Source organism: Simochromis diagramma, unplaced genomic scaffold (genome assembly GCF_900408965.1).
Source record: "Simochromis diagramma unplaced genomic scaffold, fSimDia1.1 OVJJ01000343.1, whole genome shotgun sequence".
In the NCBI taxonomy this organism is placed as follows: domain Eukaryota; kingdom Metazoa; phylum Chordata; class Actinopteri; order Cichliformes; family Cichlidae; genus Simochromis; species Simochromis diagramma.
Genome location: NW_024386831.1, coordinates 14,924,193 through 14,939,303, shown reverse-complemented (window position 1 = coordinate 14,939,303; position 15,111 = coordinate 14,924,193). Strand labels below are relative to the sequence as shown.

At 41.0% G+C, this 15,111-nt stretch overlaps 1 protein-coding gene across 2 annotated transcripts in view; it reads left to right on the top strand.

Moving 5' to 3' along the window:
• The window catches only part of myo3b (myosin IIIB), a 70,144-nt gene that overhangs the window by 30,912 nt on the left and 24,121 nt on the right, over window positions 1-15,111 (top strand). For both annotated transcript variants that reach the window (XM_040028130.1, XM_040028131.1), the window contains exons 21-27: window positions 988-1,141; window positions 1,275-1,363; window positions 2,822-2,951; window positions 8,954-9,033; window positions 9,804-9,824; window positions 10,992-11,069; window positions 12,536-12,741. In XM_040028130.1, coding sequence (XP_039884064.1) covers window positions 988-1,141; window positions 1,275-1,363; window positions 2,822-2,951; window positions 8,954-9,033; window positions 9,804-9,824; window positions 10,992-11,069; window positions 12,536-12,741 — 758 coding nt within the window. The remainder of the gene's footprint in view (window positions 1-987; window positions 1,142-1,274; window positions 1,364-2,821; window positions 2,952-8,953; window positions 9,034-9,803; window positions 9,825-10,991; window positions 11,070-12,535; window positions 12,742-15,111) is intronic.

Sequence of the window (15,111 nt, the reverse complement as noted above, 5' to 3'; positions counted from 1 at the left end):
TTAAATAAATTTGGTGTTTACACAGCTACCAATGCAGAAAAGCTCTCAACATTAATTTTTCCTACAAGTCACCCCAAATTACTCTCTTAATTGATTTAATGAAGCTGTTTACCCTGAAGTGCGAAAAGCCTTTTTTCCTCGATGGAGATGAATTGACATCAATCAGAAACCCTTTTGTTTGAAGTAACTTTGCAACAGTCCTTTTTAAAGAGAACTCAAGAAAAGTGGCTCGGTTTAGTGATGTGGCACATTTTCTCATTAGATAGCTCAGTGTGCATTTCTTTAGAAAAATACAAACTATTATTTATTGAGGCCAAACTCCGCACGGCATATGGACTAATAATAGCCTCTGCACTTTCATTTACATTCTCATTTTTAGCTCTCTCCAGGACCAGAAGTGTTATTGGAAGCTACATTTTCCCCGTTCAGATTAATTATAGCAGTGATCTCTGAAAAAAAGGCCTTTAGCTTGTGGAAAACATCCTCCCCTGATGTAGGGCTAATGCTCGGTGGAAAAGGGATCTTTATTTTGTGTGTGGATGTCTTCAGTCTTGCTGTACACAGAAACTGATTATTCTGACTTAATGATTTAAACATGAGGATGGTTTAGATCCATTGGTTCCACTTTATTAGTAAAATATATATTTAAAACAACTTTTTGATCTGAAATTAAACAGATGCAATAATGTGATTTGACTCTGGGTTATTTGCACATTGAAATAAATTATGAATAAGTAAGTGGCTCTATTTGTTGGTTTGGAGCTGTTCTGTTTTATGCATTCAGTAAAAGACTCTATTACGCTGTAAACTTCAGCCGTAGACACACACAGCTGGCTGCAAGTGTGTGGTTTGCTTGATTAGAAACTCTCTTTTTTTTTTTTTTTAAAACCACACATGCACATTGCATATTTAGCCTAGATTGTTTAATTGGGTCATTTAGGGAAACCATAACTAGATTATTATTCTGCATTCACTGGTTCTAATTAGATGGAATACCAGAGCGAGGAAGTTGATGCCAGCCTGGTGGAGTATGAGGACAATAGGCCCATTCTGGACATGTTTCTGCAGAAGCCCATGGGTCTGCTGTCCCTGCTGGATGAAGAGAGCCGCTTCCCTCAGGCCACCGACCAGACCCTAGTGGGTAAGATTGGAACTACAGTCGCAAACATGCTGAGATGTAGCACATAAAATGACTCAGTTACATAAGAGTTCACAGATCAATGCATAACGAGCCTTCACGTGCCGTACTTTTCTGCTACATGTCTTCTTTACAGATAAGTTTGAGGACAATTTGCGCTGCAAATATTTTTGGATACCAAAACGAGTGGAGCTTTGTTTTGGAATTCAGCACTATGCCGGACAGGTATCAGATACTTCATTGGATGTGTTTAACTAACAATCTACTGCCTTGATGATGATGGGTGTGAGCATGTAAACCAGTGTTCAGGCCTTTGAAATGCTTGGTAAAACCTTCTATTCTGATTATGCCTTTACTTTGAGTATTTCATAAACATCTGCATACTTTATGGAAGGATTTTTCTCTACATCTGTTTTGGGGTCTGATTAGGTTTGTTGTGACTTAAAAAAATATTACATCCCATATAGAGAAAAATAGGAAACAAAATCCTATAAGTCTGTGAAATTTTACTAAAAAGTCTATCTTGATCCTTCACATTTTCTCATAATGTTAACTTTTTTCATACTTATTTCTTATAAATATCTTATATGAAGAAAATGTGAAAAGAGACACTTTTTTGAGTGGATTATAATATGAGACATGCGAACATATGAAGAGTGGCACAGTGCAGCAGTGGTTAGGACTGGAGCCTCATAGCAACCAGGTCCTGGGTTCAAATCTACCACCCAGCTGGGGCTCCCTACAATGAGTCTACCCTCTTTCCCTGCACCTGCATAGATTCTCTCTGGGTACCCGAGCTCCCATACTACAAAGATCTGCCTGTGTAGGTAACTGGTGATTCTAATTTGGCCAAAGGGGTGAATGTGAATGGTTGTCTGTTTCTCTGTGTCATCCCTGTGACGGATTAGAAACCCTGCCTGTCAACTCATGACAGCTAGGATAGGCCTCAGCCCTTTTTTCCTGTTTCCCTTCTTTAAGAATGGCTTCTTGACAGCCATCCTTTGCTAGGAAACCATTTTTGACGAGGGTTCAGCAAACAGTAGATTTCTTCCTATTTCTTAAGGCCATGACTTTCAGATACTGTTCATCTGCTAGACATTTTTTAGTGCTGCTACTTCTTCCTTTGTCCTTTAGTTGTTCAGTTTCCTCAGATTTTTTAATGACATACTGCACACCATGCCGAGATATGCCAAGCTTTCAGCTAATAGCTCTTTGGGAATCACCAAGCTGTGTGAACTGTGTTATTGGAATTTTTCATAAATCCAGGACTGGATAGCGGCACAGCAAACCTATCGCATGTCACTGAGGAAAAACGCAGGTGTTTCTAAAAACATCTGTATTCCAGTAAGCTTTGACAGTTTGGCAGAAGCAGCATGCGCAACACCGGCAACTGAACCTCAAATGGATTTCAGCCATCAGTATTTTTATTGCTCACACCTGTGGTTTTTCTGTGGTTAAAAGGAACATCAGTTTTCTCTGGGATCTTTTTACCATCACATAATAAGATGTGTGTATGTATGTATGTATGTATGTATGTATATATATATATATATATATATATATATATATTAAACTATACCCCAGCATTAATTTCAGCCTTATCATAGAGTGATGACAATTCAGATTCAGAAAATGTGAATTGACTGTTACACATACGTGTATTTCTCATGTCCTACTCAACAGGTAATGTACAATGTGAATGGCTTTTTGGAGAAAAACAGAGACACTCTCCCTGCAGACATTGTTGTGGTGTTGAGGACGTCAGAGAACAAACTTTTGCAGCAGCTGTTTTCCAGCCCCTTAACTAAAACAGGTATGATATAATGCTATTTAGAAAATCTCAGCAACTAACCACTAGCCACAGAGGAAATGGAAACTTTCCTTTTGTTAACAATTGCGGGACTATATCACTCAGTGAATAGTGCTGCTGTCTACTCTTCTCATAAATGTTCAGGTAAGTGGGTTTCTTTAAGACGCGACTCCCAGGCATCTGCTGCCCCCCCCCCAGCCCCCCTTCATTTCAAGCCTCTGCGTGCCGTGCTCGGATAAATCTGCAGTCTCCATTATCTCTTGAGAGGCTCAGCTCTCCGCATGGCGCTCTGTTTTTATTTTCACTAAGCTGTCCCTCTTGGTTTCCCTCTGCTGAATGCTATCTACAGATTGTGGGTGCAGTGGGATATTTTTATGATAAGGTTTCTAAATACCCAGGGGATGAAAAAAGAGTATTTAGAGAACACAAAAGCAACTCTTCCCACCTCTTTTCTGTTGGTTAAATGAAGGTAGAGTAATGTGCTTGTCATTAGCTGGGGCTGGGGCCCTCCTGGTCACTTGATTTAGCTGAAATGCTAATAGATGTTTTATATTATCAGATTCCCACTTCCTACTTTTATTTCAGCTAAGCCACTTTATGTGATTCACTTCCTTTTTTAGGCACCTGTAAATTCCTGCTTTCTCTCCCAGTGGCATTAGAAGGAGATTCGATTCACAAAAGGCACCTAAGCTGAGACTCCTGTAGAAATCTGTGCAGCGTGTCTGCAAACTTCAATTGCTGGCTGTGCACGAGGGAGCCTTCAGCCACTTCCTTTCTGCAATTACGAGCTTCAGAAAAGTACACTCTATAAAACCCAATTCAGTGAACACTTAATTTCAGTGCACAAAGGCACTGAATAGAAACTAAGATGTGCTGCAGTGTTTACTGCTGCACTCCTGAAAGCTTCTTTATTTCCCTTTTTCTTTTCAACTGTGTTTGTGTCTGTCCTGACTATCCTGAAATGTTTAAGATTCTTTTAGAAACACCGTGCTTACACAGATCTTTTTTAATTTTAGAGTCAGAGGTCCGATTTTCATATTGCAGCTTGTGGACCCGCAGATCATCTCGTTAGATAAAGAGCTATGAAACACTGCTCGGTCTTATCGTGCCGGAAAAGATGGAGCACTGTTTAAGTGAGATACAGTAACGCATGAGAAAATTATAAATCTATTCTTCGGGGTAAAATTTGTGGGGAGATTTAATTTGCATTTTACTCCACATTATGGATTCTCTGTTATCTGTGAAATTACCATTATCTGGGGCGATCTGATGGAAATCTGTTTTACACCAGGGTGGTTTCACTGTCTGGGCCGCCCCCTCAGTGTGTCACCACTAGGGGACACCATCGTAGACCTGCAGCAGCCTGGATGCAGAGATGAAAGCGAAATGCTGGATCTGGGGTTTTGGACTACACATATTGTGCATGAATGCACTGGAGGTTAATGTTTGTGGTGATGCACATGTCACACTGCAGTGAGGACACAATACCTATAAATCAGAAAATTTAGCTTTTTGGTTTCTGTCGACTGTAAAACAAGCGACCGCAATTTGAGAATGTGATATCCCGACCGTCGACGCAGTTCATGATTGAAGGGTAGCAGGGAAGTGTGAAGGCCTCAGAAAGTAAAAAGTTCCCAGGCGGTGAATAGCGAGGGCACTTGAGCCTTGCAGAATGTGGGTCCTTGAGGCTTGGACATGTGGTGGTGTTTTGTCAGAGGAAATGGGATGTATTTGCATGGACAAATTCCTCAGAGCCAGGGCCTTTCCCAGATCAGGGGGATCACAGTGTTTGAATTGGCAGAGCTCACTTGGGTCTACCAGGGCTTGGGCAACCCACGGTCACAGTACAGTGGACGTGTGTGTGTGCGCGTGTGTGTGTGGCCTCAGGGCTGCCTGGCCCTGCTGATTGTAGCATAGCACATCTGCACATGCACACTGCTCATCGAGACTGCCAGTTCTTTGTCAGAGGATGGAGTTCACAGATAGTGGGCCGCGCAGGCACACACATGCTATATTCTCATTCAACCGATAAGGTTTTAACATCTTATACTGTACGCTGAAAAATAACAGGTATGAACGGGACCTGCACTGATGTAATTTGGTGTCATTTGAATTATTCGTTAGCAAGCCACCATTTAAAAAAATTAATCACGGGATAATTTCTGTATATAAAGATTTACTATTGCATGCCGTCTTTGAAAGGGACGCTATTAGCACCTAATACATAGCATTCGTGACTTCTTATTATCAGCTTCTAAACAAATAAACCCTCCCTGAGTTTGTATGCATCTTTGTATTTTCCTTATTGTATTTGCAGAATAAATAAGTAGATATATCATAGATCCTGCACTATCCTTCAGAACAAATGTGAAATATTTATCCTCTGTCTGAGTTTTTCCCATTTATTTTCAAGTTTATACTATAATTTAATGTCCCTTTGATTACATTTATCTCATACCTAACTCCCCTAGTTATTTTGCAGATTTAAAAGCAAAAAGCTGTTTTTAATGGTCAGTTTTACCACGTCACATCACAATCTGAAGTCTAATATTTGTCAGCTGGAGCATTTATGCCATTTGCCAATTGCTGCAGTTGCTAAAGAAGCTCATGCCGTTAATATGCTCTGCAAGATCTTTAAGGCTGTGGAGTTCATATTGAACAATTTTACATATTGGTTTTACATCTTCACACAAAGCCACAGTTGCAGCTCTCCCATCCTCTGCCATCTCCCTCCGTCTCCCTTCATGTAAGGAGATCCTCCTGTGTGGAAGTGACAGGCTTCTCCCAGCGATATGACATATTTGGCTCTTTGTTCTCTGCCTTTTTTCATCCCAGTCGGCAGACACTGCAGTCTTTCACTGCACTTCCACATATTCTCTCTAGCAGGAGAGACACTCACCAAGTAATACTTTTGTTTGAATTCTCTCCTAATCGCAGTATTGGGGAATGTTTTGAGTCAGCAGAGGGATTTTTTTTTTTTTTTGACGGGCCTTGCACATCAATAGCAAGAAGCCGGCTCTCCTAAGTCACATGGTACAACATCCTTTGATAAATGCAACACTGTGTTGTGTCACTAAAAGCCAATTACACCATGCTTTTTTATGATTGATCTGCTTTGACAGTAGTGGATGGCATTTAAATCAACAGCCCCCGAAGCCATCTCTAGGCATAAACGGTGGTGGTTATAGAGGGTGGGTAGGGTGGCGGGGGGTTACGGGTGCTTTAATCTAATTTGCTTGGTTGCTGAGTTGAGTTTCTAGATCACATGTTTTCAAAAAGAGAGCGGGAGAGCGGGCAGAAATATCCAGCAAGGCTCTGCTCACTCAGCTCAGGAAGGCTGCTCTCTCTTACAACTTTGATTGTCCCCCGTGTCGACAGCTCGATCCACAGCTTCTGAAGTACAAGGCGCACACTGGCACTCATAAAAGCATGTAGGGAGGTGTCATATTGAACGCGGGATTGCTTTTTAATCCCGAGCACATTGACTATTCTTGTCAATAGAACCCCAATACAACTGCCAGCTTGAGCTTTTTTTTTCCTACAGGATTCTTGCTGGGCTTAATTTTCAAAGTGAACGCACAGATGCCAAGGAAGGGTTTTTTTCTTCTCTTTCTACCCCCCACTCCCCACACACCGCTCTGCCTCTCTCTGTTTGCGTCTTGGTAGTCCATGCCAAGAGCAACATGCGTGAAGCAGAAACGATCAGTGGGACGCTCCTCCACCTGTTTCTCAAGTCTGAATGACCTGGGAAATATTCCCCTCACCTGCTCGCCCTCCTTTTCAATTATTAACCTCTTATATTTCCACTCCTTTTCTCTTTTCGTTTTATTTTTATCATGAGAACTCTGAGAATAAGGGCTGTCTCCATCTGTAACTTAAAACACATGTAGCCTATTCTTCAGCTGAATCCGCTTTCAAAGAACAAATCTTCCTTTTCTAGCTCGTCTCTGTGTTTGAATAATTATTATCCACATCATTAGACAAGCTCCTTACTGTATCTAAATTAGAAGGTCTTCTTTTCAGGCCGGACATCACAGGTGTTCCCTTGGCTTCGTGTCTCAGGAGGCAGAAATCTTTGAGGATACTGACTATTAACCAATGCTCTAATCATCTAGTCAGGAGGGGATATGAAACCCGCCGGAAGAATGAATTAATACGACCCGCCAAGGAATACACGAAGAAAGCAGCGAATGTCCATTTGCAAGGCTTAGGTACAACTGTCATAGTTTCTCTCATCGCAGCGCAGCCCCTTCATCTCCTCTTGATGGTGTCATGGAAGTGAGAGGCGTAAAAGCACAGTGACACTCCACGAGCCCGTTCCACTCGCAGCCGCTAATTCATCATGACAAATGTGCTCAGATGATCTGGCCCAGCAGCACTAATGGGGAGAGGAGAGAGCGCACTTCATTTGCACAAGACCCACTCCAATTAATCCATCCAGCTTTACTCTGGGCTAATTGGAGCAGGGCCCTCCCTGCCTGTGTGCTGGTAATATACCCGACACAGTTTAACAGCCCCTGTTCTCAAAGATCATACTTTTTGTGCGTGCGTGCGTGCATGTGTGTAGGTTTTGCCGAAGGGGCCTTTGAGGTTGTAAAATCTGTTCCCGGTATCCTAAACACAAGACCTTCTCACAAACATGTGTTCATAATGAGCAATTAACTGCTCACATTTCCATCATATCGGGCTTTACTCTGTCCTTTCTTCTATTTTTGGGTTCCAGTTTTGATCCGTTGGTTATTTTTCCAAACGTATTTACAACAAATATAAAAAGCATATTTTAATATGGCAGAATGTCTTGCATTTAGTTTGTTGCCTGATACAAAAAAAAACTGATTTATTAGCAGAATAAACAAGCAGATGCATAAATAGAAATTGGGAGATAACTGTCAAAAGCTAAAAGCAACATCAGTACTAGCTTAAAAGACTCTTTTGAAGAGTGCTCACATCATATGTTTTTGGTTGTTTTGACTACAGCAGTGTGTGCGCACATATTTGTGTGTGTGTATCTATGTGTGCTATGAACGGCACATTGCTTTGGCTCAGTGCAAAACCCTTTGGCACCAGTAGGACACCCTTTGTCTAAACTTAGAAGTGCACTGCCTGTTAATTAATCCATCCTAAATTGATTTTGATCAGTCCGGCTTTTGATTGAAGCTTCTAATACACGTTTGATAGTGCAGCGTCCTCTGGGAAAAGGCAGGCGCTGATCCGGTGTTTAAGTTTCTGGCTCGCTGTCAGACGATGTCCTCACCAACCGATGCGAGTCTTGAAATGATATCGCGGAAGACGAGAGCGTATTTGCATTTTCGAAGTTTGTCTGTGTGCGGTAGAAAATCTAGAACAATTGTTGGGCTGTCACTTTGGCTTTATCTTTAAAAAAAACTTAAAAAGGTTTTCCTTCTTGCCATACACGGCTGCTCGGGTAATGCTGCCTCCTGTGTCTGCAGACGTATTTTTCTAAAGGTGTGTGTGGCACATCTGTGCAGCTATTGTTTATTCATGGAGTAAACCCTTTGAAATGTGTTAAGATACTTCCCACTCATTATAAAAATCCTGCCACCCATGGATTAGGACTTTGATGTCACCAATCCTGCTTCAAAGGCTTCTTTCACTGCTATTAATCACAGTTTAGCCTCTGAAGATATAGCCAGAGAAAACATTTGGACATCTTGTGCAGAAACTTTGAAATGTTCAGACTGTCTTGCATATGCTATGTTCACATCCTTTCCACTGTGTGTGGGGCTGTTGGACTGCTGTGCACACAGATGCACTCCTGAGCCCATGGATTCAGCTTAGTTTTTTTTTCTTTATACTCTCCTGCTCTATGAACACCAACATAGTGGTGCACGCTTTATACACCTTTTTCTTGTATGTTGAATAAAAACGAAAAGAAAATCAATCCCGGAGTGTTTACTGAAACGCCGCTGGCTCATTCCCAAATATTATTTGCTTTCACATATTACTGCATGAAAGTCCACTGGCTTCATTCTTGTGTTCAACAGGAAATCTGGCGACGTCCAAAGCGAGAGTCACCGCCGCCTCCAGATCTCTCCCACCACAGCTCGGTTCAGGACGCACCAAGGTGAGCATTCAGCCGTAGCCCGAATCATCACGTGCAAAAAAAGCCCCATAATGCTTTTTTTACATTTTTTTTTTATTTGTTGCTCACAGGCATTGCACCATAAGAAACCCAGTAAAAACCTGTGCTGTGAAGCATAGCCACATTAATTGACTGCCCTGTTATGTTTGCTGTCTTGCTTGTGGTGATACAGCATCGCCATCTGGCACTCAGTGTCTACATCATAAAAGTAGTTTCTGAGACTTAGTGAATATTGTTGTTTTTGTCGCTGGCAGGCAGCGTTTTAAATTTTAAGGATGACTTTTGCAGATTCTCCTAAATCAGCTTAAATCACTGCATTGGCTTGACGGTTTTCTTTCCATGATATTTCATGTAGAATCTCTTGTTGCATCCAGCAATGCTGATTGTTCATGTTCACTCTAAGTTTGTTTGAGCTGAGTCTTGGCAGCATCAGTGGCTGGAAATTTTCTTAAAAGAAAAAGCTCTTACTGCCTCTCCCTCTGAACTTTAACACTTTCATTTCTGGACCTTCTTTGTTTAAGGGGCAGAATTTCACAAGCTAATAATATCTCTAAGATCGCGTTTCTTAAATGACTGAAAATATTCAGCCTATGTTGACTAACTTTAATCTGATCTTTGTGTAGGAAATACGAAGTCACATGATGCTTTAACACTCGAACCTCTCTTAAAACTGATTTTCAGATTCCTCTTGTCTTTCCATTTCTCTCTTCCTTTCCTTCCATGTTATTCGACAACATGTGCTGTACTCAAAGTCTCCCAAATACCTGTTGAAGGTAAGACCCCTGTTTGATAATAGTAAAACTTTCTGAATCCAAATGCACCACCTCTGAACCACAGGACAGATCTGAAAAAAAAAAACCCCCCAACATAGTTCACTGAAGTTATCATCGCATTATTGTAATCCAAAAACTAAAACTTCAAACTGCGCTTCACAGACTGACTGTGCAGCTCCAGTCATAAAACATCAATCACAAGCTGCTTTTGGAAAATGTAAATCATCCCTTTTGAACCATTTTTTCTCCACACAGCCACATTTCTGAGTTATTAATGTAAACAAATGCACTGCGATGTGTCTTTTAGATTATAAAAATGCTTCATGTGAGACGGAAACAAAGGCCAGAATAACAGTGGGAATAATAACAGTCCTACTTTGTTGAGCTTCCACTAAGCACCTACTCAGTTATTCTTGAAGAAGAGAGGACTTCTTAGTAATAACTCTGTGAGACTGATGTAATATGTATGCGTCTCGTTCTCAATCAGAGTTGGAGAAAAGTTGACAGAAACTGACGCTTACGAGAAGCTACCAGTGCGCTCAGATTAAAGTGACAGTTGTTAGAACAGTGGAAGTGAGTCTCCGATAGCCGTTTGCTATTCTGAAAGCAGATCATACAGAAGTACAAAGTGTCGGAGCGTCTCGTTCCTATGCAGCTCACACAGCCTTTCACGTACCTTCCTTTCTCTGTGCAAGGATGAAATAAAGTATTAAGATATTCACTTACTATAAAATATCTATTGCATCATTAATTTTGATGAAGCCATGAACTGCGAAGGCCATTAGGAAGCTTATATTGTGTCCTCGTTAATCCGCCGTCATCAGGATGACTGTCTGCTCGGTGACGGCTAGTCTCATTACTCAGAATGCTCTGCAATTTTCCCATGCCCCACAGCAGTGCCGAATTATTCTCTAGATTGTTAGCTTTAAGTGTTTATGAGGCTGTGTTATACAGACGGCACAGTTAGTACAGCTGTGTTTTCCCAACTGGCCCATTTAGAGGAAGGGGACCTGCTGTAATAATACCTTTATTTCTGCAGAGCCCGCTGAAGATGTCATGTGGCAAATGAACAGCATCTCATTTGAATCTGCTGCATTTTATGTTGCAGTGGCCTAAGTCTGGCCTGATCATCAGTGCAGCGTGCTTATCGTGACTGTTTGTGTTCAGGTGGACACCATGGAGATGATTCGCCACCCAGAAGAAACCACCAAGATGAGGAGACAGACAGTGGCCTCCTATTTCCGTGTAGGTGTTTGCATTTCTCACTAAAAATGACTGCCCGGATGACACATACTCCACCATACATCAGCAGGAAAATGAGACTGAAGTCTGCGTGCTGGTCTCATTTTGCCGTTGAGCATTTTTAAACTGTGTACTTTGTTTGTAAGAGTAACAAAGAAAAGCTTCAAATGTGAAAATAAAATGATAGCTGCTTTTCAGGTTCAGCTGAGCAGCTAATGATCTTCATAACATATGAAGCTGCAGACTAATTTGAAGCTCATACAAATATGATTAATTTATGCTGTATCAATAACTCCAAACAGCAAGATTCAATGACGTAAAGCAGGAGCACTGATTGTCTGAAAACAACTAAAAGCCTTCCACTGATGAGTGGATTAACTTGTTATTAATATGATGTCGTAACTGATCAAACCAGCAAAGTCTGTGATATCAATGGATCCTTCAGTTATTACTGATCTAATATTTACATTAAATGAATTATGGGTATTCATGTGTTCTTTGTCAATTTACCTCTGATGAAAAGCATTAAAAGATGTCCTCAGCTTGCTCTGGGGACTAGCTGGGGAATGTTTGCTGAAGATGGCTGGTGGACAGCAAAATTGAATTTAATGAATTTGTTCTGTGTAAATCAGTAACTGTCTGCCAAGTCCACTGCAGCTTTATAAAGTAGGGGTTGTACTCACTTGTGGACACAAATAGTTGCAGACACCATGGATGAGTAGTCATTTCTGTTATATTGCCTTGTAGGACGAGTGTGAAGTTGAACGAGTTAACACAGAATTGGCAGGTACATGAACGTCTGCAGGGATGTCATGCTCATGGCCTGATGATGAAATGTGCTCAGCTTTGGTCAATTGGATCCAAGTGAGAGGACCTTAGCATACTCATAGACTACGAACCTGTAACACACCTTTCATTTCATAAAATGTAAATACATCTTTAATTAGTGCTTAAAAAGAAAGCAAGTGGACTTTTTTTGGTTTTTGAAGACGTCAATTCTAAAACAACTGATGGACAAAACCCTATATTTAATCCCAAAGCAGGTCACATACCTTGTTTTTAAGTGCTGAAGACTGCCAGGACCTGGATGAATGAGAATCTACTTGCACACTTTAATTCGTTTTGTTATTACATTGCATTTTTTTTAACATTATCATAACTGATACCAACAATTCTGCAAATAGAATTACACAGTGTTGCTTTTTTTTCAAATCCCTAAATAATTCATGATGTCTTTTACTTTAGAATTGAAAACACTGTTGTGTCCTGTTGGGATAGATTTGTTTATTGATTCATACTGATTCATTCTCGTGGGTACCATCGAGCTTGTTATGAGACTGTCTGGAAAAAGTTTGAATGCTTCTTCCAGTGCAGATCTGATCTGACCTTTGAACCCTGATAATATGAAACGATATAACTGCTCTCTCGTGTCTTCTCTTGCTTCTGCCCTCATTGTTGTGTTTGTGCAGTACTCCCTGATGGACCTGCTGTCTAAGATGGTCGTGGGTCAGCCACACTTTGTGCGCTGCATCAAACCTAATGACGACAGGCAGGCACTGTGCTTCTGCAAGGAGCGGGTGATGGTGCAGCTGCGTTACACTGGGATCCTGGAGACGGTGAACATCCGCCGCCAAGGCTACTCCCACCGCATCCTGTTTGAAGACTTTGTCAACAGGTAAGAGTGGCGTCGAGACAGGCGGCGCCTCCACTCTGCAGCACGCACGCACGCTGACACAACCCCAGAGATGGCGTAGAACAAGTGAGCCGTGCTCTACATCACACAAAAACACGGGTTCTTTAATTAGATAGGGGTACATGTTGAGCAGAGCAAGAGGCTGACTAATTGGCAGTCATTAGTGATAGTGCAAGACTAAATCCTGCAGCTCTTTTAACTGGGTGGATACTCCAGTCTGGAAGATATGGATTAAATTCAAACAAGGAGGAACTGTGATTATAAGGGGTGATGCATTTTAATAGATTTCCTTTTACTATTCATAAAGAGTTTGTTCTTATACTCGGTGACCTGAAAAAGCTCAAACATGGTCTCCTTGTCCCATCGGTATTACATTAGAGCACAATTAAAACAAGTCTCATCATTAACGGGGGGCTTTACGTAAGGGTGTTGTTTTGGGTTTTTAAAAATATGGGACAGGATCCGTTTAACTGTTACTAAGCACTACACACTTCCTCCAATTTAAAAGCGTACACCTAAATTTTAAGGGGAAAAAAATCCACACATTTAGATGAGGCTGTGCGAAAATGCCAGAAAGCTTATGTTTGATCAGTGTTCCTTTGAAAAGTATTCCAGCCACCTCTAATGTGGAGACTTTAAGATTATATAAAATTTAATTAACTTAGACTTGTGGAAAGAAGAACTTTGAGATGACTGGTTAGTGTCGTTGCTTCGGGGGAAGCTTTAAAAATGTGGGCCTAATTTTGGCGAGCTGAAACTTTGAATGACCACATGGTGTTTCCCTGCATGTCCTACTTTTGCTCCCAGTATCGAAGGCCGATTACTGGAAGATCGCACACAACCCCCGGCACGATGAGGTCCCTGTTGTCTCCTGTGCCTCAAGTGTGCCTGTGTGAGAAGGAGAGTGTGTAAATATATTTTAACCTTGCTATTGAATCCATATCATCCTACCTGAGCCAGGCAGAAGTCATACAGACAGACCTGAATGGCTAAACTGCACCTTTAGTGAAAACTGATTTAAATTTGTGCTCCCATATCAAAGGCTCGTCTGATGTTGCAGTGCTTTGTATTTACCATCAAAGAAATAACAGGTATCAACAGGAATTAGAATGAAAGGCTGTAGACTGAGGCGGGGAGGGGAGTTCAAAGAAGTTTTTCTTCTTGTTGTTGTTCTTCTTTTTGACCACTGCCAGAACACGAAAGATGAACGAGTATTTCTGGAGCCTTGATGTCCCTGAGCAAACAGTTAGAACCACTCTGTCCTATGCTGGTATTTTATAAACAGCAGGATCAGTGGATGGATCCAGACAATGTGAGCAATAAACAGCGGCGTGGGTGATGCACACTGATAGGCCTGCGCTAATGAGGATCTTCTGTGGCCACTGAAATAGGAGATGATGATGCATTGAAAAGAGATCCAGCGCTGGTCTCTGTTAAAGAGTCATGTTTGACTCAGATTTCTGAGCAGCAGGAAGTTTTTAACTGTGGTCCTCTTAACAGTACTTCTAGTAGCAATGTGCAACAAGATGTTGACATTGATAATGTCATTTCTTGAAGGCAGTTAAGTAAGTAGGCACTACATCATCCCCTAATCTACCAAAACTAAGTTAGCTAAATTATCAATATCTTGTCAAATATTCAACATTTCAAGATTTGTATATCAGATGGCTCCAGTTTCAGACACATGCTTGATTTATTCTCTATAGTTTAGTGGTTTATATATTTTCCTAATAAGTGAAAGATTCCTGGTTCAATCCCAGGAGAACACAAAGATCCCTTTGAGCTTGCATTAGGAGGGTATGGAGGCTTATTTCACTTAAAAAATCAGAAGTTTGAGGATGTAAGTCAACATTTTTAGATACCTAACTTGAAACTTTTAGACTGCCTAACCAAAAAATAAATAAATAAGTGGCAGAACAATCTTTTATGGGAATGACATACGTTAAAAATGTGTTAAAAAAGTTGCCAAATCAAATATGTGATCCCTTGTCACTAAGAAAGCAGTTGAAAGTAGCTTTTTAAAATTCTTTAAATCTGTTTATATTGTTCTATTATTGGCATGTCAGTGTCTCAGGAGGTAAAGCAGGTTGTCCACAAGTTCATAGTTTGATTCCGGGTCTTCTAGTTCGCACATAGTCTTCTCTGCATCCATCTGACTGCCTGCTACATGCATTTGTGTGCATGCATTTGTACTGCTTAAAGATGTCGAATAAAGCTCTGTCAGTTGTGTGTCAGTGAATCTGTGAATGCAGCTTGTAATAAAAACAGCTTCAGCAATTCGTTAGCCTCTTGACACCCTGTGTTCTCATATCGGGACACTGTATTTTGGGTTTTCTGCATACTGAGTTAAGT